The sequence below is a fragment of the Hibiscus syriacus genome, unplaced genomic scaffold (assembly GCF_006381635.1).
Source record: "Hibiscus syriacus cultivar Baekdansim isolate YM2019G1 unplaced genomic scaffold, ASM638163v2 tig00110597_pilon, whole genome shotgun sequence".
NCBI classification, from domain to species: domain Eukaryota; kingdom Viridiplantae; phylum Streptophyta; class Magnoliopsida; order Malvales; family Malvaceae; genus Hibiscus; species Hibiscus syriacus.
Window position 1 is genome coordinate 5,041,197 of NW_024062795.1, and position 24,132 is coordinate 5,065,328.

A 24,132-nucleotide genomic window follows, 5' to 3' on the forward strand; every position below is an offset into this window, starting at 1 on the left:
AAGGAAAAGGTAATCCTTATCTACTCGTCAAACAAGACAAATATTTCAATATTGAGACTGGAATATAGTTCCTTCACAGAAAAGGTAAGTGATGGCAACAAAGGCTTGAAGGTCTGGCAAGTCTCCCTAACTCTTAAGCCATAAGACTGGAATATTGCTTGTCCATGTATTGGAGATACTTCCATCTTGGTCTCTCTCTCCCTAGCCATTGCTTCAGTCATAGCAGAGACATCCTTGGATAAAACTGACTCTAATGGAAGAAGGATTGTGTCATGGTTGGAGAAGGAGATGAGGAAGGAGGAGAAGACGATCGGGGAGGTGAAGAGAGAATTGGGGAAAATGATAAACGAGGGTTAGGGATTGCTGAAGGAATTGGGATTGTTACCTGATGAAGTGAAGGTCACGTGAGGAGCACGGGTTCATTAAACCCAATTAATGTTTGAAGACCCAGCAGCCTTGAGCCCAACAGAGAAGTCCACCAGAGAAGCCTAAGATAATATGCAGTAACAGAATTAGTTAGAATCTAAGCCAGCGCTTGTTAGATTTGTAGTACACGGTAAAAAATAATTGTACCTGGAAAAGGAAGGATTATGCATCATTTCATTGAAATGAATCTGAATTTCTTAAACCTTTTCTGCTTCTCCTCTGAAATCTTTCTTTTCTCTTCTTCATTATCTCGTTCATCACAAATTGGTATCGAGAGCCTCGGTTCTGGCAAGCAAAGGGCATGACAAAGAGAATCAAAACATGAATGAAGCTGATCTATCAGGCCTGCAGAAACAGATGGAGGATTTAACAGCATTAGTGAAGCAAGGAAGGGACGAGACTAATCCACCTAAGTGGTGGGAAGTGCAGGAAAACAGAATCACAGCAATGGAATCAAGAATGGCTACTAATCAAAGCTATGTTGAAGAGTTGTTGAAGATTCTAACAGGCAGGACGGGTGAGCAGGAAAATGTTGCTGGTGAACAGGTACAACTTCTAATGCTTCTAAAATGGAGAACAAAGTCCTGTTTTGGTGACTGTGGTAAAAGATAAATCAAGATCACTTATAAACCGGATGAGCCTGGATATTAAAAGCAAACCTGATGATTGTGTGGTCTTAAAAAATGGGAATCAGTTAGGTGAAAATAGTGAATCTAGACCTAAATTGTTGGGGTCTGAAACTGAAAGAAGAGGTCCAGGAAGTTTTTATAAGTTCAGGGTCTATGTGGCATAGGCCTAAAATTGAGTGCCATTTTTTGAAGGGGTTAATCCTAGGGGGTGGCTTCAAAAATGTCTTAAATATTTCTCTCTGTGTAATGTTCCTAATGAGCAGAGGATAGAAGTAGCCACTATGTACCTAACTAGGAAAGCAAGGTTTGGTTTGATGGTATATATGCAGAAACATCATGTGACATGGCATGAATTTGAGGCAGATCTTTGCCATAGATTTGTGATAGGTACTTTGCTGACATAGTTGAGGAATTATCAAAGTTAGTGCAGAAGGGATCAGTAGAGGAATACAGGACAGGTTTGAAGAATTCAGCCTCATATGCTGTTACAGAATCCTACTCTGGGTGAAGAGTTTTTGTCTCTCTTTTATTAGTGGATTAAGAGAAGATATCAAGCATAGAGTTAAGGTTTTGGAGCCAAAGACACTCTCTGAAGCTGCAGACAAGCTAAACTATATGAGCTTTCTGTGGAATATGAGATAAAAGAGGGAGAGCATTTTTTAGAAACCCACCCTACCCAAACCATTACCTAGTACTAAACCTAATTTCTCAAATCCACAACAGAAAAGTTCAGCTAATCTGCCTCCAAAACAGAATTGTTGGAGTACAGGAGACAAAACAACCTATGTTATAAGTGTGGTGAAAAGTTCTCTCCAGGGCATCATGTAAGTAAGCAATTGAATATGATGATTGAGGACGAACCTGTTTATCTTCAGAAACTTTACCAAATGAGTTAGAACAGCAAGTGTTACAAGATGAGGAGAGCCTAGAAATTTCTATGAATGCTATATCGGGTGTATTGGTCATAATACACTAAGGATTCAAGGCACTATTCTAGGCAGGCCATTGAACTATTAATTGACAGTGGTAGCACCCACAGTTTTTTAAACCTCAGTGGGCTGATGCAAGGATTCAGGTAACACCATATCCTTTAGCTATTACAGTGGCTAATGGACAGCAGCTTTTCAGTACAGCTAGGTGTAACGGGTGGAATGGCAAATGCAGGGACATTCTTTTATTCATGATTTTAGACTTCTGCAGTTAGGGGAAGTGATATGGTCCTAGGTGTGGATTGGATGAAGTTAGTCAGTCCTATCTTATGGACTTTAATAAACGACACTCAGTTTTGTACATCAGGATGAACAAATTGTTATCAATGGCCAACAGCCCTCGAATTTTTGCAACAGATTTCAGGAGCTACACTATTAAAGATGACAGTTTCAAATTCTGCTTTATTGGGGTATGCTGTTTTGATGAATATGACAGAAGGTTCAAGACCTACTCCTACAACTATTCAACCATTATTGAAAAAATACAATTCTATTTTTGCTGAGCCTACAGGTCTTCCACCTACAAGAACTCATGATCATACTATCACTTTAAAGCCTGATTCTATGCCTGTTAATTTAAGGCCATACAGATTTCCTCATAATCAAAAAGCTGAAGTGGAAAAACAATTGCTGCTATGTTATTTCTTATTATTCAACCTAGCAAAAGTCCTTTTGCTTCTCCATGCCTTCTCATTAAAAAGAAGGATGGTACTTGGGGTTTTGTGTTGATATAGGCAGTTGAACAGCATGACAATTAAGGATAAATTTCCTATTCCTGTTGTTGAGGATTATTGGATGAGCTACATGGGGCTGTCTACTTTTCAAAAATTGATCTAAGATCATGTTACTGGCAGATCAAAATTAAAGAGGAGGACATTTATAAAACAGAATTCCGAACTCATCAGGGTCATTATGAATTTAAGGTAATGCCCTTTGGGTTAACTAATGCTCCTGCAACATTTCAGGCTTTGATGAATATTATTTAGTTCATTCCTTAGGAAGTTTGTTTGGTGTTTTTTGATGGTATATGGTTTAGCAGTTCTATGACACCATATTCTGCATTTACAATTAGTTTTGGATGTTTTGCAAAGTAATCACTATTTGCAAAACTATCTAAGTGTTTCTTTGGTCAGACCCAAGTAGAGTACTTAGGCCATATATTTCAGCTGCTGGTGTTGCTACTGATCCTAGCAAGATAGAAGCAATGAGAAATTGGCCTTACCTAAATCCTTAAAATCATTGAGGGGATTTTTGGGGTTGACAAGATATTATAGAAGATTTATAAAAGATTATGGGACAATTAGTAAACCTTTGACTCAGATGCTGAAAAAGGACTGTTTTAAGTGGAACAGTGCAGCTTTGACTGCTTTTGAAGAACTGAAGAGAACTATGGTCTGGCACCTGTGTTAGCTCTACCAGACTTTACTAAGATTTTTTAGAGACTGATGCTAGTTTGGAGGCATAGGGGCTGTTTTATCACAGCAGACCTATAGCATTTTTAAGTAAAGCTCTCAATCAATGCCATGCTGCTATGTCTATTTATGAGAGGGAATACCTTGCTATTTTATTAGCAGTCTCCAAGTGGAGACACTATTTAGAGAGCAAACCTTTTATCATCAAAACTGATCATGAGCCTTTAAATACTTATTGGAGCAGAAACTCACTACTGCTATTCAAAAAAGGGGGCTGACAAATTATTGGGATTGGATTACACTATCCAATACAGGAAGGTATATCCAATATTGTGGCAGATGCTTTATCCAGGCAATGGGAAGACAAGCTCAGTCTTGTCATGGGAACTACTCTAGTTATTCCTACTTGGGTACAAGAAGTGGAGGAGAGTTACAAGGATGATTTATTGGCTACTGAGTGGATTTCTATTCTGACTGTGTCTCCTAATGCTGATTCTAAGTGGAAATATTCCAAAGGAATTCTCAGATTTCAAGACAGGGTCTATATTGGTACTAAAGGCTCTCTTAGGCTACAGATTCTTCAAACTTTACATGACTCACCTCATGGAGGTCATTCAGGAACTCAGGCCACTTATCAAATAATTAGAAGTTACTTTTATTGGCCTAAACTTAAGGCAATGGTGGCTACTTATGTGAGGGTTTGTCCAGTATGTCAGCAAACTAAAGTGGAGCATGTTGCTAAACCTGGTTTACTTCAGCCACTGCATATTCCTCAACAGGCCTGGGAAATTATCACTATGGATTTTATAGAAGGTTTACCTACTTCTTTGAAGAAGAACTGTATCTTAGTGGTGGTGGATAAGTTCACAAAATACAGTCATTTTGTGGCAATATCACATCCTTATACTGCTGCTGAAGTAGCTAAACTCTACTTAGACAACATTTATAAGTTGCATGGCCAGCCTAAAGTGGCCATTTCAGACAGAGATAAAACCTTCACTAGTCTTTTTTGGAAAGAACTAATGAAGAAGTTAGGTACTAAGACTCTATTTAGTACTGCCTACCACCCAGAGACGGATGGACAAAGTGAAAGGGTGAATCAGTGTCTTGAACAGTATCTAAGAGGGTTGTGTTTCTCCCAACCAAAGCAGTGGGCTAAATGGTTATCTCATGCAGAGTGGTGGTATAATACCACCTATCATACAGCCCTAAAGTTGACACCATTTCAAGCTCTATATGGATATGCACCTCCTACAATGGTATGGCAATCAGACTCACCAGTGCATTCTGTCAGTGAATTAATGAAGACTAGAGATGACATTCGCAGACTAGTCAAATTTCATTTAGAACATGCAACCAATCGCATGAAACAAAAAGCTGATAAAAAATGATCGGAAAGAAATTTTGCAGTGGGAGAGGAAGTGTACCTGAAATTACAGCCTTTGTAGTACACGGTATAAAAATAATTGTACCTGGAAAAGGAAGGATTATGCATCATTTCATTGAAATGAATTCTGAATTTCTTAAACCTTTTCTGCTTCTCCTCTGAAATCTCTTTCTTTTCTCTTCTTCATTATCTCGTTCATCACAGATTGCATTTGCCTGCGACAACAGCAAAAAAGAGTAATATAGTTGTCAAACCATGGTCTCTCTAAATCAGCAGAACTTTCACAAAGTTATATAGTTTCATGAAAAAAAGGAACTGAATCAAGGCAACTAGACATGAACACTCATTACAAAGGAAGTACACAGTCAAGCAAACCACAGAGACGAGACAAAAAAATGGGAACCTTTGAAAGGTCTTCCATAAGAGAACCGTGTACAGCTGCAGCCTCCTTTCCCAGATTGTGGACATCATGCAGATCTTCAGTTATTGCCAAAACCTAAAAAGAAGCTTAATAACATCAGAGCATCAAGGGGAACATAAAAGGAATTCCTTTAGTTAGATTTAAAAGAGAATATAACAACATAAGTTGCAAAAGAGACAAAAAATAATATAAAAAAAAGATGGAAAGGGCTCTATAAGAGTACTTATCAGTGATGTGACTAGCTGCAAAACCAAAAGAAACTTCACTTAAAGCAACACCAAAAATAACCAAAGTCCCTGAATGAATGGAATATATATTCTTGTCAACTTTCAAATATATTACTACTTTTCTTCCTATTATGCCTTAATCAAAGCCATGATACTCACATTTGTAGGAAAAGCTATACAAGGGACGATATATAGATAGAGAACGTGCAAACTATCACCGTTTTAGCTTTGAGATTGTTTACCTTGATGTCTTTGTTGGGGATGTTGTTATTGTCTTATGTAAGATAACTTTGTGCACAAAAATGTTTGTCAAAATGGGCCAGGATAGCATTGCTTTGTAAAGGTATGGTTGCCTGTTTTGTTATTTTTGGGATTGATGTTAGGGTACGGAGTGTGCTTCTCAAAATGTTCTCGCATGCTTCTATGGGCTGTTCATTCTTGAAGGAATTTTGTAATTTACACTAACAGGGGCAGACAAAAAGAACAAATCACCCTAAAAGTCTTAATATGTGGTACCAATTACCAAGTACCAACCCATGATGAAACTACAAGAACACATTAAAAATAGATGTTAAAAACTAGATAAATGAACACCACCATTTATGCTTGTATTTTTCATTCAATAGGATGAAGACGGGTTTTAAACCAAAGCCACCAGTAAATGCTTCTGACGCTTTATGACCTCCATTAAAAGCATTTTTTGATTTTTATAGACATTAAAGAAAAAGTACAAACAATACCTCTTCCAGCATTGAACCAGATTCGGAAGTTAAAGCAGTATGACCCCTTGATACACGGGCAAATGCAGATAAAGCAACACTGGCTTCATATGCACAATCTCTAATTGCAAGAACAGTACTTTGTAAGTCACCTGAAATAAATGAATGTTTCAGGTGAAAACAATAAATGTATATGCAGAAGAAACATAGATAGGCATCCTTAGCTTCGAGTTTCACACATTTAAATGCATCCACATGATTAAGTTTTTAAGTTGATGAAGACAGGAAATGTAACCTGAAGCAGATTTTGCTTTAAGAGATGCGATGCACAGTTCATTAGTTGCAGAATATAAGCCACTAGAAGCAACTTCCATGTTGTTTTGAGCAAGCTTCCATTCTTGTTCAATACCTATTATGAGTCAAAAGATTATAGTAACAACCCATTTGAGAGTATAATTCAATTAAAAGATTCAATCATCCATTAATATGGGAGACTCACGTGTAAAAGAATGATAGGTAACCTCAAATTTTGTTAGTGCATTGAAATACGCTTGCTGCCATGTCCGGCTATCACCATCACCAGTGCTCAATACATACCCCTCTCTGGGAATCTGAAAAATACCATCCCGAGACGCCTCAAACTCTAATACTGACATGCAAATTTTCACAATGCTTGATGCTTTTTCTTTTGCCTCATGTAGCAGATGCCTGCGTCTCATCAGGTGGTCATGGAATTCGGGAGGAATTCCAGATGCCTTGGCTGAAGAATTTCCCGTTGCACTGGAATTTGGTCCACCACAAGCCCACCCCATTGCTCTCTCCAGCTAACCTTCTGCCACAAGAGAAGTCTGCTCACACGATTTAAGGCCCTCTACTGCATGAGCTACTTTTGATAGAACGGATTGCATAGTTTCCATCAACTTGGGTCTACTAAAGTTTAGAACAGCGGGATACAATTCATCATCAGTTGAAAAGAATTTCTGGAACAGAATCCTACTATTATGTGAAGGGGTCAAGCCAACATCATGCATCCATTCCATTTGCACAATCTCTAGTATAGTCTTGCGAAGAGCTTCTTTGAGCTCATTCACCTGCCTTTTCATGACAGAAGCTGCTGATCTTGCTGCTCTAGCAGTTTCATGCACGTTGCGGTACTCCTCGAGCATAAGCTGGACCCTTTTAATAGCCTCAGCATCCTTCCTTACTTGATCAGTACTGGGCTCCTTTGCTCCCTCAGACAGTAACTTCAAATGCTCATTTTCTTTATCCAAGCAAGATACTAAAGCAGGAGCAATTCGCATTTTGAGGTAGCGACCAAGACACTCTTGAAGTTGAATTTCAAGCTTTCTCTTAACAACATCAAAAAGCTGTTCAAATCCTAGATTTTGATCCACTGATGAAGCCATATTATGTATGCATGAATCAAGGATAGAACCTAGAACACCTATTTTCCAAATAAAAAAGGAATGGTTGTTCAATAAAGCTCCAAAGTTTGGTTCTTATGTAATGTTTGGTTATTAATATACTAAGGCACTCTTTTCCTCCTTCCGCTACTTGTCTCCTTAATAGAGACAACTATGAGGGAGGTTTTTAATGAGGCCTTCTATTCCTATCAAAAATAAAAAATAAAGCTCCAAAGTTCCAAACACACTCTGATACCAAGTGTCCAGAACTTATAAAGTCCACTAAATTCGGAATTTCATCAGAATGAGGAGCAAAAGTGCTAGTCAGTGAAGATAATGCTTTATCAATTGATTCTAACTCAGAGAAGGGTTTAACTAAGATGGCTAGTAATACTTGGCTTTTTGAATGATGAGACTCTCTAAAGTCATCACCACTAATTAGAGACTGAAAATGCTGTTCACGAGAAACCAAGGAATTTTTAATCTCAGCTTCTCTCTTTATGAGAGATGAAGTTCTCATATCTCTATGATTCCAAGTTTGGTGGAGCTGTTCCAGCTGGGCCCTGCAAGCTTCTTCTTGAGAGTCTAGCTCCTCTGCTTCTTCCCAAGATAGATGATCCCGACTCTTCATAGCAGCTTCTTCAAGAGCCAACTGTTGCTCGGTAATGAGGCCAACCTTAACAAAATAGTTTTGTTCTAATTCAGCCAAGGATGCTCTTTCTAATTCAACTTCGACTAGCTGTTCCAATGCTGTGTCAATAGACCCCCTTATTTGTGAGATTAATCCAAATGCGTCCATAACTTCTGTATTGATTGAAACAGCAGACCTCATTACATCAGGTAAAACAACTTCAGTCATTTCCCCAATCAAAATTTTACAACAATTTAAAAGGGCTTTGAATATTGAAGGCCAGTTTCCTTCAGAATAATACTTTGGATAATATAAATATCTATCTACAACTGGCATGTCTCCACCGATTTGCTGCCATAGTTCATTAACAAATCCAGTAACAAGTATGCATTTCTCCACTTGCTCTTCAAACTCAGAGAAGACATTACAGACATTATAGACATCAGATGGTAGTCGACTACTCTCAATGTTAGCCCTACCAGTATGATTGTATATCTCAAGTACCCTATGCTTAACATCATTATATAATGAATGTAGAGCTACAGTTAGAACAGGTAAAACCTTGTCGTTCTTTTCTTCCAGATCCTCTCGCATTCTTGACTCTCCAGATTGCAGAGAAGAAATAGCACCCTCCTTCCTTACAAGACCAGCAGATTGCATGTATTTCATGAAAGCAAACATGAGTCGATCCTTAGCTTTTGACTCAGTCTTCGAGCCAATTGAGTTCACAAGCTCCGCACACTCTTCCTCAACTTTCTCAATCTCTGCTGCATATTTCTCCACTTCAAAACAAAGGTCATCGTGACTGCTTTTCATAAACTCATGGTTATCCCCATGTGCTTTAGCGATCAATTCAGCAGCCAGGCTTCTCGCTACAGAAAGGATGTCAGAAGAGACAGCATTTGCAGATAGTTGCAGTACTTGTGCCCAGCTATGCACTGTGCTGGTTGTGAGGTAATTCAAAGGTAGTACTCTTTGTAAAGCCAACGAGTACGCTTGAAGTGCCATTACTGCAGAAGAGAGTCCATGATCCAACTCAGATATAAGCTGAGAAACTTCCCTGTCTATATCATAGCATTGGGCTTGTGTGGGCTCAGGTACTATGGTCAATGGAACGCCAGCTTGAGGAACAGCAGATGTAAGAGATAGAGCATCTGCCATACCACTGAGATTTACTGAAGCATTTATTTCGGGAATTAAATTGCCTCGTAAAGCATCAAGTATCCTTTCATGCTGCTCAATCCAAGTTGTAGCTTGTTGAGCTTTCTCGGATACCACATTCTTTGCTTGATTAAACTCTCGAGCTTGGATTTCAAATGATGCACAGATTTTCTCTGGATTACAAGTTGCTTCAGCAACAATTGACTTCGCAGATGTCTCATGTAAAATAAGATTTGATCGCTCCTGGTCAGCTCGATAAAAAAGAGCAGAGACAAGCTCATATTGATTCAGAACATCTCTGAACCTCTGAAATATATGAATTCAACAATCAAAATTTCAAGTTTAAAACAAACAAAAAGGTTGTTAGAAATACTTGCGAGTGCGAACCATTACCTCGAGAGCAGATTCAACAGCTGGAAATGTAGCCAACAAAAGATCATGATGTTCCTGATAAAGATTGAGATGACAAAAAACTGTAAAAACTCCAAATAATTTCCACAATAGAGACAATTAAACAGTTCATGCAATACATGTAAACAATAGATTATCAGACTGATTAAAATCTTAACCCAATTCAGGAAATTAAATATTCAAAATAATGCCTAAACAGGAAATACTGCATAACAAATTACACAGGCTAAATAACAACCAAGCAAGTTGTGGCCAATAGAGTCAATCATGCTTCCAAATCTAGTCAGTATCAAAAATAAATAAAATAAATCATAAACACATGCAAATAAGAACCTGCAGGGGAACTCGAATCTCTTGCACTCTAGATGCAAATAAACTCAAGCTAACAGCCAGTTCCATGCCCTTTCTTTCTTCGCCACCAATGGCAGCATCATCATGAAAATCTCCACGTGTCCATTCTATAAGTGGATCCCATACAAAAACTTCCAGTAACATCAATAGTACATCCTTATTCTTCCTTAGAACACCGACAACCGCCTCACAATTTGCCCTAAAGGTACCTTCTATACCAGTCAAGCCTAGTGCAGTCTCAATTGTCTTGGTTAGACGGAATGGAACTATCTCTGGGACTTTTAGTCTTTTCCCTTTATCAAAACAAACATTATAATCAATATGCACCACATCCCCACTACTGAAATCGATGAGGATGTTATCCAAATGTCTATCACCCAGGCCCAGAATGTGGCCAACCATACTCATGGCCGCAACACTTCCAGAATACCTACAAGAGGAAAATAAAACATATGTTTAAATGTTTCACTAATTGCCTTAATGTTAAAAAATAGGACAGAACCATGCATCACCACCAAGATAAATTATATTCAATTTCAAATCCCTACCGTTACTAATTATATTAAAACCATTTGCATGCAGATGAAATCACATCTACTACAACAAGAATGAAACTTGAATCTTATAAGAAAAATATAGAATAACACCAAACTTCAGTTTACCATCAATAATGATACCATTCATATGAAGCACTTCTAATAACTTCAGAACAACTGATTCAACAATAAATAATACCAAATTCATTAATACCTTCTTTATTTTCTTTTTTGAACAAGCCTTCATTAACACTTAAGCCATATAACACTCAAAAGTAAATTTCCTATTCCGTACGTTTCTAGAAGATTGAGACATGCTTTTCTAGCTAAGATTGCAAAAACATTAAATTGATGATGAATGCACATCAACCCTTTTGTGTTTTACAGCACTCTGAAGAACATTTAAATTTAGACCAAACGAGGCTTTCTGGCAAGAAATTAGGCATTCGTTGATTCAACAAATTCATTTAAAGGCTCAATTTTTTGTATCTTAGTGATTACTGTTTTATACTTATGAATCTTGCTTCCACTTATAATCAAATAGATTTTATTGTTAATGTTCACACAACCATTCACGAGCTTATCTTTGTTCTTCTGTAAATTAGGGTATTCAGGTGCTTTCTTAAATTGTTTTTAGTGAGTTTATTAACGGTTGCAATATAAAAGATGTTTGGTGTGATATCTTATGGCCTAAAGGGACAGAGCCTACAAATGCAGTTCTAGTTTCTTCTTGATATAAGTTACGGGTTCTCAAGAGTGACTGATTGAAGCTTTCTGAATAACAAGACTGTTACTGAAGGAAAATGAAAAATACCTCTTCAATTTTGAGTTAAAGGCTTTGAACCCTTCACTTGCACACCAAATTTCTTGATGCAGAAGCTGTTTAGGAACCTCCTTCATAAGATCCAAAAGAACTTTATGCTTGACTTCATGAGGCCAGTCCCTTCTGGAAATTACTCTTCTGATGCCTTTCTCCTTGAGTGCAGGAATAATTTTTCCATAGAACATATCACTTGGCCGGGGAAAGGAGGAACAGAACTTTTTGCACTTCCAGCACCCAATGCAGAGACTTGTGCAAGCTGTACACGGTTTTGCCAAGACTTAAAAATGCTGTATATGCTTATCACATTATCCACCCATTGGATTAGACCTGCCCGACCACTGATTGGAGTCACATAATAGTAGCGAATGCCAACCAAATTATGGTTAGTACCAGAAGATGAATGCAGAAAACTATTTATAGCTTGCAACAGCTGCATGATTCTTGCATCAAGACGCAAATCTTCATGCCCTTTCAACAGATAAGTGTATGTTTTACCATCTGAACCCAGAATAACAAGTTTCTTTGGTTTTGTTTTGGTTGATAAGATAGTAATATGTTCTGAGAAAGAAGCAATTGTGACAATTCCATTTAGATTTGAAGTGAGAGCTCTGTCAGTTTCAAATGCAGTGATTTGCTTCTCAAGACCAGGCATTGGAACATCAGAGGATGATAACATAGCCAGTCGTGGTGCAACTTCCCCCAAAGAAATTGAAGATTTTCTCTGATAAGATGCTAAGGATGCAGCAATATGGTCAAACGGCCTCCAGACATCTCCCAGTGCAGCAATAGATGCTGGAGGAGTCTTAAGGCTTAAAATGGCCGATTTTAACTGCTCTTTATACTCATGGTGGAACCATAACTCATGAGGTGTCTCAGGCTTCCTAGAAGTTGAAGCTAGACGGCGTTCTAGAGCAACAACAATGGGAGCCATCATAGCCGAGTATTTAGCAGCATTTATCTTGTTCTTCTCACTCTGGCTAAGTGTAGCATTTTCTGCAATTCGTGCAGCTTCCTCCTTCAGAACATTTATACGTCTCATTACATCTGAAAGCAAACCCAATCAATATTGAGAGGAAATGAACTAGCAATATGAAGTACAAAAAAATGTATTGAGTGAAGACAAGAAACATAAATGCTAGCAATAATAATTTGACAATAGCTATGTACAACTGAAAACTGAAATATCAATTTACATCTAGTTAGATACACCTCATACCTCATATGTCACATATACAATTTCAGGATATGCATGTTATAGATCACTATTCATGTTTACAGAAAAGATACATAATGACGAAAAAGCCTTACTTCAATATGAAACATCATAAAACCGTAGGAATTCATATGCAAACAAAACAGTTACTGAGCAGAAGAAACCCTTAAGATGATAAGCTTACCCATGTGAAGATCTTGAAGAGTGCTCAGCCATAGTTCCTCCCAAAGAACAGTCACATTTCCAAGCTCATTAATCACTAGTTGCACATCCTGAATTAATCTTGGATACAGGTCTCTCTGCATGCAGCAAATTTATGCCTCAACATGTGTTGTATATGATGCTTTAACCAAGCAATTGTTATTCGACAAAACTAAATCAAGGCGATAAAGCACCAGGAGAACAAAAAGTCCATATGTATATGATCAAAAGGGATTAACAAGAAAAAAGATTTAATTTTACGCCAATATGTATGCATTTGATCACCACAGAAGCAATCAGACACTCATAAAGGACTTATCTCATTCACTTTTGCAACTCTGATTCATTTCCATGCAATTTTCAATAGCTAATCCCATTAATCACCCAGTTAAAACCTTTGGCAGATGTTATAACACATTTAGATGGCAAAATTAGCATGAATATTTTTTTTATAGGAATTGAAGGCCTCGTTAAAAACCCCCTTCTTAATTAAAAGAGTTTAAAGACAAACTCCTTAATCATCGGAAGGAGGAAAAGAGTGCCTTAGGATTTCATTGAACATAAGAAATTACAAGATACAACCAGAAATCCACCCCCAATATAAACAAAACACCAAAAACAATCGAAAACAACCCTAAAAAACAGCATAAACTCTGCCTAATCCACCTTAGCTAGAACAACAGCCTCAAAAAAGACTGACCAAACTTAAAACCTGAGCTTCCCGAAAGACACCACAACACAAAACAATTGTAATAGAAGCCAAATAAAACAAAACGACTCAATCCATATACACCAAGATCAACCACAAAGGCCAAGAGTTTCGACATAAAACGAATGCAGAGGAGCAAGCTTCGAATCTCTTCCTTACTGCCAAATATTGCTCATCTTGTCGTCGGAGACCATCCGAACTTCCAACTCCAAAAACAAAGGTCATATGTAAGTCATCTTCCAAAACTTCCATTGCCGTAATCTTCCGAGATCAGAACCACTACTGAGCCTTTAGACTCAAAATCCAGATCTTTCCCTAACTGTAAGGAGTCTGTCTCAACCTTCTTTAGACTTTGCCCCAATGTTGGAAATTCCAAATCATAAAGGAATCTGCCTGCAGGATCCTCGCGTTGCACCTTCTTCTGTTTAAATTTGCTTTGGCAGTGATAATTCTTCCTTTGAGGAGCCGAAATTTTGTCATGAAAAGAATAGAGAGAGGTATAATTATTATAATTCCCCTCCTTAATTCTGTCTTTCTGCCTGGAAATGTGCGAGAATGAATCATCCTTCAAAGTTCGTGTACCACTATTGATGGGCAAATCAATTAAAAAATCCTTCAAACCCTCCTTAGCATGTGTTGTCATACAACAATTCTTGTTGACATTTTCTGCCTTACTTTCCTCAAAACCAGCACCGTCTCGTGTTCCACCTCCTTTGTTCCCCGGTTCAGCATGACCTCACCATTTAATCTATTGAAAGCATAATTATTTATAAGGCCCTCTTTAAACACATCTTCGACCACCTTTGACTCAACTCGACCATCCAACATGGGGAAATCAGAAAAATAATCCTTCGAACCCTCATAGCCACGTGCAGGCAAACAACTATCCTTATAGACATCCATTGCCTCTCTCTCCGCGTGCACCAGCACTGTCTCGTGTTCCCCCACCTCCTCAATTTGCGAATGAACCATCCCTTGACCCACAACGGCACTCCTCCGACCCATCATCATTTCCTCGCCTATGTTCCTGTCCTCCTCGCCCTCACCCGACAAGAAGCAACCTCTAGTACTACTCCACATACAACAGAAAACATTTTCTTCATCCTCAGAACACCTCTCGGGACACTACACCTCCAATGGGTTAACGTTTCTACCTACTTCTTCAGCACACACCTCCAACTCGAGAAACTTAACTGGATAGACACCAACGAGCTCCCCCACCTTGGATAAAGGATAGGCGACTGCCTCTTCCATCGAAGACGGCTTTATCCAGACAGATTCTGGGCTGAAACACGGCTCAAACTCAGAAACATGAACTGTAAAGAGCCTATCCCCAACTTTCAAAACAATGGATTTTTTCACACGAGCTTGACAGTTCGTGATGATCTGTAGCAAAGCCCTATCAAAAGAGTAGTTATTTAAGGTCCCTTCCTCAATGGAAATAAGAACTCCCCATTTGAGTACAATATTTCTGAAGGTGGAGAGACTCCACACAAACGGAGGGATCCCTTTGCACGAAAGCCATGCTCGACGGCTGCTGCACTTAAAATCTTCCGACCAAACTCCCACTCTGTCGAAACATTTATTCAACGCCCCAATCTGATTATGTAGAGTAAAGTCCCTACTCTTTGCATCTTCAAATAAGATTAAAATTGCTAGCCCACTTAATCTCATAATTTTCGGACCAACAATGACTTCCTTGTGCATAATGGCAGCCAACTCTTTCATCTTAATAAAAATTTTGCACCATCCTACCAAGCTGTCTTTGAGAGTTGAGAGCTTATCCTCGTCAACAGAACCAACAATGGGAGCCTCAGTATGACTAGCAACCTCCACTAAACTCTTGCCCTCGACTGGATATGGGCCAGAGAACTTCTTCCTCCAGAAAACATCACGAGGATGATATCTCGCCATGAAAACTCTAACTTTGTTACTTTGAAACCAAGATCTATCAACACAGTTGATAGCCTTCCTCGCATCCTCCAGTCTGGTGAAACGAAAAAAGCCAAACCTACTTCCTCCCTTGCTTCTTTTATTAGGGATGAAAGAATCCACCACCTCGCCATATTTATCGAAAAATAACCAAAGACCTTGATGATGAAGACACTCTGGAATGTTGAAAATGATCATTGTGAACAATTTTTCCCAACAGATCTTCTCACCTTACTCGCCATCAAAGAGAAAAGAAAAGGAAAAAAGACAAAAAGTTTTCTAAAACGCCTAATTTTTAGAGAGAAGGTGGAGCTTCTCTCACTAACGCCTAATTTGAAACACTTTTTCTTAAGAGCTACAAGTTCATTCAATAAATAGGCATAAAAGACAGGACAAACAAAAATTAGAAACACTGACAAATGGCAAGCAGCAACCATAGCATAAACATCTTTTTGAAAATTGGAGATAGAATGGATGAATAATACATATTAGAAATCAGGTGATAGGCATCACCATACTTTATGTACATACTCTAACTTGCATGTATATCGTTTAACCAAAATGACAGGTAAACAAAAATAGTCAAATATTGCAACATAGTAACGCAACAGTTTTTTAATTCTTAAATGCACTAATGTAGAAATTTTATATTACCAAACAGCCAAGTATGTGTTGAAGCTCCTCAGAGGGCTTCTCTTCATAAGCATTTATATCAACCAGCGTTGGATACACGATAGACCAAGGAGAAAACTTGGCTAACATCATTAATAAACTCTCTATCTGCTTCCGGACGACTTCCTCAGGATGTGAACTCAACCTAGCAAACAACTGAGGTGTAACATCCTACAAAAATAATATAGTGTTAACAAATAGTTTTTACGAAAAAGGAAATTGGGAGGAGGAAACACGAAACAGCTGATTACCTGCCATGACAACAGAGGAACTGTTGAAAGCGCAGGTGCAAGTGTGTCTTTTAACTCTAATCCATAGTTCAGAAGAATATGCATGACATATAAAGTAGCTCTCAGTGTATAGCTGCCAAGTTTTTGTTTCTGGGACTGATAAAAATCACCAGACAGCCGGCCATCACAAAGCTTGGTAGATGAATATAAAAGATACTTTATGAAAGCATGAGCTGCATGCCCAAATAGGGAGACTCTCCTCTTTCTCAAAGACCACCAAATATCAATCAACTTATCAATTACACATGTTATATCTGTTTCTTCTGTACCAGAATTCACAGGTTGTAAAGTACTCAACAACTGAGAACTTAGAGTGGAAGTAAGCCTTTCACCACCAGAGTTTTCTGCACCAGGTGCTCCAGCAGCAGTCTCCATCATATCCACTACTTGATGCACCAAAGTCATTGAATTATTGTTGGTTCTCAAATTTTCTGCAGCATCAGAGGAAAAATTCATTTGTTCTGCTCCATTATCTATATGGTCAAAATTATCCCTCTTCTGTAAAAGTGGCAGCATAACAGATTCCACTCTTTGGATCTCATCCTCAGTCAATTTGAATCTTTTAGGTGCAAGTTCCGGAACCAGAATAGAAGAAAAAGAGCACAACTGAAGACACTTTTCTTGCAGTTTAGCAACAGAGATCTTGGCCTGATTGAAACACCAAGAAGCATAAGAAATCCATGACTTGGCCATTGTTGGGCAAAGTTGAGTGGATAATTTTGTAGCTGTACCCACTATTTCCTCAATAACAATATCCAAGCTCCATTTAGAGCTTAAGTTCTCATCACTGAGAGAATAAACACCTGTGTCACTGGAAGAATCAATAGCCTCATTTAGATCTGATTGTATCCTGAAAAAAATATTCTTTAAACTCAAACTGGAATAATCCTGTCTCAACCAGTTTGAAAGTTTCAAGCAAGCCTTTGCCTTCAACACACCATCATCAACATCATTAACTATAAATGTCGAAGAACACAAATAAGGACGAAGGAATGACCAAATATTTGCAAAAGCATCCTCAATCTTGTTCTCAGCATACATTAGCAAGATTCCTTCATATTGCAGATTCAAGTTTAGCAAATTACGGTATCTCTCATTAGAACAGCTCAACACATGATCTCTTAGATAGTTGTTCAAACCGTTAGCCAACATCAGATTTCCTTGTTTACGAGCTAAACTCATCATATTCATAGAAAGCTTTAAGGTAACAGGAGACATAGGGGAAATGGTTCGATACACTCGGAGAACTTTCAACCAAGGGTTACAATCTTGATGAATTCCTTTAATTAAAGGCTGCAGTGGCAGCAAATATGAACTTAGACCAGACTGACTGAGTTTGGATTTGCCTTGGCTGCCCATATACTCCATGCATTTCCCTTGGCCACCCATTTGGTCATAGCCATCTCCAAACACAAAGATGCAATGCAACTGTGCGGCACATTCAGTAGCCTCAGCTAATCCATCAAGTGGCAGAACAGACAACAGGTCCTCCAGCATGGACTTGGCCTTTCGCAATTCATGCGGCACCTTATCCAGTTTTCCCTGAATCTGAAGAAGCAATGCCTGCAAAAGCATCTGCTCGCTCCTTTGCAAGGCTAGTTTGGGATCAAGCGTGAGTTCGCTGCTAGATTTTGGTGTTAAATCCAGGTATGCCCATGCAGCCTGAAGATCGCCCTCATCAAACCGTGCCAATGCATGAACTGCATTCATTTCATTGCCAGCTGTAGTTAAAGCACCAGAATAACTCTTTCCGACATATTTAGCCCGAAGTGTTTGCAACTCTAAAAGCCAGGACTCCAGAGACTTCCAGTCGGATACAGCTGTATAACTCTCAATAATACGTGCAATGGAAAACTGTACACCATCAGAACCCATAGTACTGAGTGACTCCTCAGTCTGTAATAAGTGCGCAAAATGAGAAGCAGCCTTTTCATATTGACCTTCTGCCTGATATGCAAGCCCAGTTATCCACTGGAAAGGTTCGAGTATGCTACTGTGCTTCACTGATTGATCATCCAAAAGTAGTGGAGAAAATGTCGGTGAAACCCATTTCTGTAGACCAATTAAAGCCTCTGATTCATGATTCCTGCATAGAGCCAATGACATGTGCCGTACAATCCTCAAGACATCACCAACATATTTCTCCCTTGTGTTATGGAGGTTTTCAGTTACTTGAGCCTGAGACTTCTCTTTAAAAGCAGACACCACCAGATTTTTAAGCTCCTGCAGCCGCAAAGTACAGTATTGAATGGTAGCATCATGGCATTGTAACGCCAATCCAGCATTCATCATTGGCTCACACATTCGAGAAAACCACTCCTCGCATACTTTCTTGTTTGCTCGAAAAAACAATGAACTCTGTCGACCAACGGATGGTAAAACAGCAGATCCTTTGTATGCGTTATATACAGTCTTCTTCAGAGCCTCGACGAAATCCAATAATAACCTCATAGGCAACAAGTGTGCACCAGAAGAACCTATTATACTTAAGCTTCCATCATTTTGTTCACTGTCAAGCTGTAGAACATGTGAAATGTCCAAAAGCATTCGTTCCAATGCTGCAAAAGTTTGAGTAGGCCCACCAAGGTTAGTTCGTAAGCCAGTAGAAATACAATATTTTGCTGCCTCATGTATGGCCCACCAAGCCCCAGCCAGGTTATTAACAGAGCAAATTTTTTCAATTTTTCAAGAACATCTTCTTCCATTTTTATATCCAACCATAGATCATTTGCACCTGCATTTCCAGTTTCCTCAAGCTGTCCCAAACTGCTGTCCGTAGAGCTCCTACACATATGAATAAGCCGTTGGATCCAAGAAGAAAGGGGCACTTTCCATCGTTGTGATATGTAACTCAAAATGGAAACAAGTTGCTGAGAGTGAAGCTGTTGGGGCAGCTGCTTTAAGGCAAATACTTGCTTCCAGGTCAAGTTTGAATTATTGCCTAACAAAAGAGCTCGGGGGCTGGGATTGCTAAAGGCTCCAATATCATATATACCATATACATATATTGTACTCAACAAGACATGAGACAGAAGCCTAACATATGCATTTCTAATGTCAGCATCTGGATCACCAAGCTTTTCCAGGACTGCATCACTAACAGAATTAAAGTAAAAGGGAGGCATCAACCTAGCTTGCAAGAGCAGCTCCAAGGATAATGTGACGTCTAGCCTGACCTTTGGTTCCCGGTCAAATGTAGCCTCCAAAATAGAGAAAATCAGATCTCCGAAAAGAGAAACATATCCAAAGTCTTCATAGAAATTATATCTCACATTTGCACTCTCAGATAAGGAAATGAGATTTTCACAGAATCTTTGTACCCATTCCAAAGCTACTATTTTAACTGCAACAGGAGAAGAAACACGGAGAGCTTTAACAAGAAGTGAGCCACACTCCCTGAGATACTCAATAATCACAGCTGAATGGACATCTCTATCACTGTTAAGGACTTTTTCAGCAGCAACATCCCCAACAGGTATGTTACCACTTTGATTTCTTATGGAACACTTGCTCAAGAATTTAACCATACTTAACCTATCCAATGTCTTGATAATGTTGACTTGCAAGTCCACACAAAACTGAATAGGTAATTCAAAAGGATTCAGCTTCTCAAAGATAAAAGAAACCAAATTTTCTGACCTCTGAAGGTACAATGTGGCAATCTTTGGTTGGGTAATCAAACTGTTACATCCACACGAGGAAACAGAAGTTAACAGAACTTTCAAATCAAATTTAATCAGAGCAAACAACTCAAGTTTTGAGTAAGATCTAGAATCCCCTGTACCATTAACCTCCTCTCCATGAACTATTTTTTCCAAGTATACCCTTCAACAGCTCCAGCTCTTCAATTAGCAAGGTCATTGCTTGTTGAACTATTTCATCATTCCCTTGTTGTAGTAAGAAGACATAAGTAGCTGCAGAACTTCCAGTGACTAAATGATTTGGATGCAAACGCAGCTGAGATATTGCTCCGTCAAAATGAAGAATTTTCCTCACAGATGAGGGAAGAAGGGCAAGCTTTTGCAAAGATAATAATTGAAGATTAGTTTTTAACACTCCATGAACTTAAAAGGAGGTGATCTTCCCAGCTCCAACAGGTCGACTAGTATTTCCCAATTCTAAGCTCTGAAATAATATGCCAATAGCAAGTGGGTAAAAAGCGGAAAACCTTTCTCGTAATATTTCTGCCAATAGTGTCAAGCATTTCCAAGAATCCTCAATCCATCTTGACCATCCAAACTTCTTTCCCACAACAGATAAACATCCCAATAACCGGGGAAGCATTTTGCTTAGAGGTTCACTTATTTGTTCAAGTAGATTCATTTCCAGCAATCCGGATGCAGTAGATTGCAAAACTGTAGAAAAACAAGAAAGCAATGCAAGCAACCTACGAAACTGTTGTGGGGTTCCATGAGTCCCATCCTGAAGCAATACGTTCATGTCTCCCAAGAACTTGGACATCAATCCCAGAGAGAACTGCAAATTACACACCCAATGCTTCTGAAATTGCAAGAAACTATCCATAATAACCCTCCTGTCAGTTTCTGCAAGGTCAGGTACCAATGCCCACCCAAGAAGCAGATCAATAATGTCAAGAAAATGTGGTTGGAAAGACAGCGAAAACTTCAACGATATCAAGGTCAAAACACCTAGAAGTCGATGTAATAAACTCAACGAAGTTCTTTCATCCTCTAGGAGTTCTTGGCATGCTTTGAGGATTGGTAAAACATATCTTTCAATCGCACCCACATCACCAACACTATGAAACTCACGTAGACCTTCCAAGGCCAGTTCGGTGGTCCCATCCCCAGCACTAATATTACTAAGCAATGGCAAAGCCCATCCAATGAACCGGTCCACCAAACTACTGAGCATAACATGGTTTTGCCTTCCACTTGATCCTATGGGAACCGAACACAACTGCACAAGGAGCACCATATGCAATAGCAGCAGACTGCCTCACCGAGTATGACCTGACCACATTTTTGCCACAAATTTCAACAAACTACACATTAATCAATATTCTAATAATCAGGTTTTTCCTTTTTCTTTTTTAATTGGAAGCATGATCTCAAAGTTTACAGAACTCAAAATTTATAGTTTGTAAGTATCCTTTAAAATTGTAAATTTTAACATTTATTGGTCAAGCATACATAAGAACAAATCTTCTTTTCCTGTGAAGTTAAACATTGCTCAATGATTGATTAAATTGATACTAGATAACAAGAAAACTAAGAAAATAAATAAAAGGAAAGAAGAACGAATAATATTGAAACTCAAATAAAATTAAATCCGAACCATCGAGCGAGCAAGAGGAAGAGAGAGAATTATACTTGTCAGAAAGAAGTTGAGAGAAGCCTTGAGCAAGGAAAGAAGCGGACTGAGCGACGAGGATAGAGTTAGGCCTGCTCATCTCTACTTGAGCGCATCTCTATCTCTAAAATTTATTTTATTTATAATATTTAATTATTATAATATTAATTTTAAAAATATAAAATAAAATATATATATTTCTAATAAATATCAAAATAAAAAACATAAATAAAATATTCATAAATAATAATACAAAAATATAAATAAATAAAAAAAATTACATTTCATAATAATATTGTAAAAAAAACATGAATTACATAATTATATATTTTAATTCTCGGAATTAAAATATTCATTCCACAAATATTCAATTAGTGTATTTCGTAGAGTAAAATAAGCAGTTGTATCTTTGATTTGTCTAAATCGAACAAAGAATTCTTGAAATTAAATGTCCTCATCTTTAACAAATTCGACATTCGGAGGCGGCACATCTCTTTCTTCAACAATTGGAGAATTAAGATCTCGTTCATCCTCGATTATTATATTATGCATTATTATACAAGCGGTCATAATATCTTTCAAATCATTTTTACTCCAAAAACATGTTGGATTTGCCACAATTGCAAATCGACTTTGAAGAACTCCAAATGCACGTTCGACATCTTTTCGAATGAATTTTGGGAGAGTTTATCTGATTATTAGTTAAATTGTTGTGTTTGAGTTGTTGGTTAAAATGTTGTTTGAGTTTTATTAGTATTTTTTATATTTTTATGTTTGTTGTAATTTTTATGTTTCAAAAAATTAATATGTTTATTTATCTAATTTCAATAGATTTTTATCTATCTTGCAAATTAATCTACTTGAATTTAAAAAAAAATCAGAAAAAATATGAAAAAATCAGAAAAAATAAAAAAAAATACAAAAAATCAAAAAAATCATAAAACAATTAGTATTTTTATATATATAATTTTAATGTATTTTTTTATCTTGTAATTTAATTTATTTAAATTTAAAAAAAAATTATAGCGCATGCTATAATATCACGTCAGATGTGACACAGACTGTAATGTTTCACTATTGTAGCGAGAGATATGACGATGGGTTGGAGGAGTTTTTTCTCCACAGATATTTTCCAAATATCGAGAAGCATTGGAGATGCCCTTAGGAGGATAAATAATGGCGCGGTGGAGAGAATTAATAGCGGCAAGTCGAGCTGACTCGTTTTCGTCGGATTTGGTCGAAGCAGTGTGAATCGTTGTTGTCGTGGGAACCGAAGTTGAGGCAGTGGCGGAGGAGGAAGTAGCAACGGAAGCGGTAGCGGCGGCTGTGGTGGTGTCTTTAGGTAGAGCAGCGGAAAGGAGAGCCGCAAGTTGCTGTTGTTGGTGCTGCAATCCTTGCATCATTGTTGTATAGATATCTATAGCTTCGCATTTCTTTGATCGGTTCTCTTCTTCTGCGCTTGTTTGCCTCACGGATGGCGTTTAAAAGCGTCTCCGTCTTGGTTTTTTCCCTTTCTTGCTTTTATTTTATATACACTTGATTTATGTCATAAATGGCCCTAAAGTTTATGAGATTTGTCATTATAGTACTTGTTATTGGTAACAGTTTAACCGACTCTCACTAGTAATTTTTTTTTCTAATTTAAATGGAGATAAAGGTATAAAAAGGCATAAAAGAGAAGTAAAGGATACAAGTTAAAATCATCTTCTCAGTGAGAATTCTTTTAGAATCATGATAATTTTAGTTAGGCATAGGGTTATTATGATTATTTTTGTTAAATAAATTTAATAATTGAATCTTGAATTTTATTATAATAAATCACGTAAACTTATTAGAGGTTATATTTTATACATTGTAATTGATTCGAGAGTTATAATACTCCTTAATCTAGAAGATATAAATATTTAATACGGTTTGATAATATAGATAAACTTGAGTATTATTTATAAAATTATATATAATTGTTTCCTCTTTTATGTTCAATCGGTGAATGGATGATAATTATATATATATATATATATATATATATATATATATATATATATATATATTGAGATGCAGACTTAACATATTCACATAATTGGGTCAAATCTTAAATTATATCATAAATTTTAATTTTTTATAATTATATATGTAAATTGATTTTATTTCAACTTTTATAAATTATTGACATTATAATTAACATTAAATAGATACAAATAATTAATTAGTATTATATAATATACTTTTAAGTTATTTTTATTATTTAAAATATAAAAAATTGTTTTTATGTTATA

At 37.5% G+C, this 24,132-nt stretch overlaps 1 protein-coding gene across 1 annotated transcript; it reads right to left on the bottom strand.

Annotated features, from left to right (window-relative positions):
- Window positions 1-191: 191 nt before the first annotated feature.
- LOC120134258 (serine/threonine-protein kinase SMG1-like) lies at window positions 192-21,956 on the bottom strand. Its single transcript, XM_039150721.1, is given in 18 exon segments — window positions 192-488; window positions 4,929-5,058; window positions 5,247-5,339; window positions 6,232-6,362; window positions 6,506-6,619; window positions 6,710-7,687; window positions 7,836-9,711; window positions 9,799-9,852; window positions 10,150-10,597; window positions 11,518-11,728; window positions 11,731-12,570; window positions 12,924-13,038; window positions 16,236-16,424; window positions 16,505-19,222; window positions 19,225-20,344; window positions 20,346-21,461; window positions 21,463-21,516; window positions 21,877-21,956. Coding segments are annotated over 17 exon segments (10,245 nt in total). The 3' UTR covers window positions 192-488; window positions 4,929-4,950.
- Between the last annotated feature and the right edge of the window lie 2,176 nt (window positions 21,957-24,132).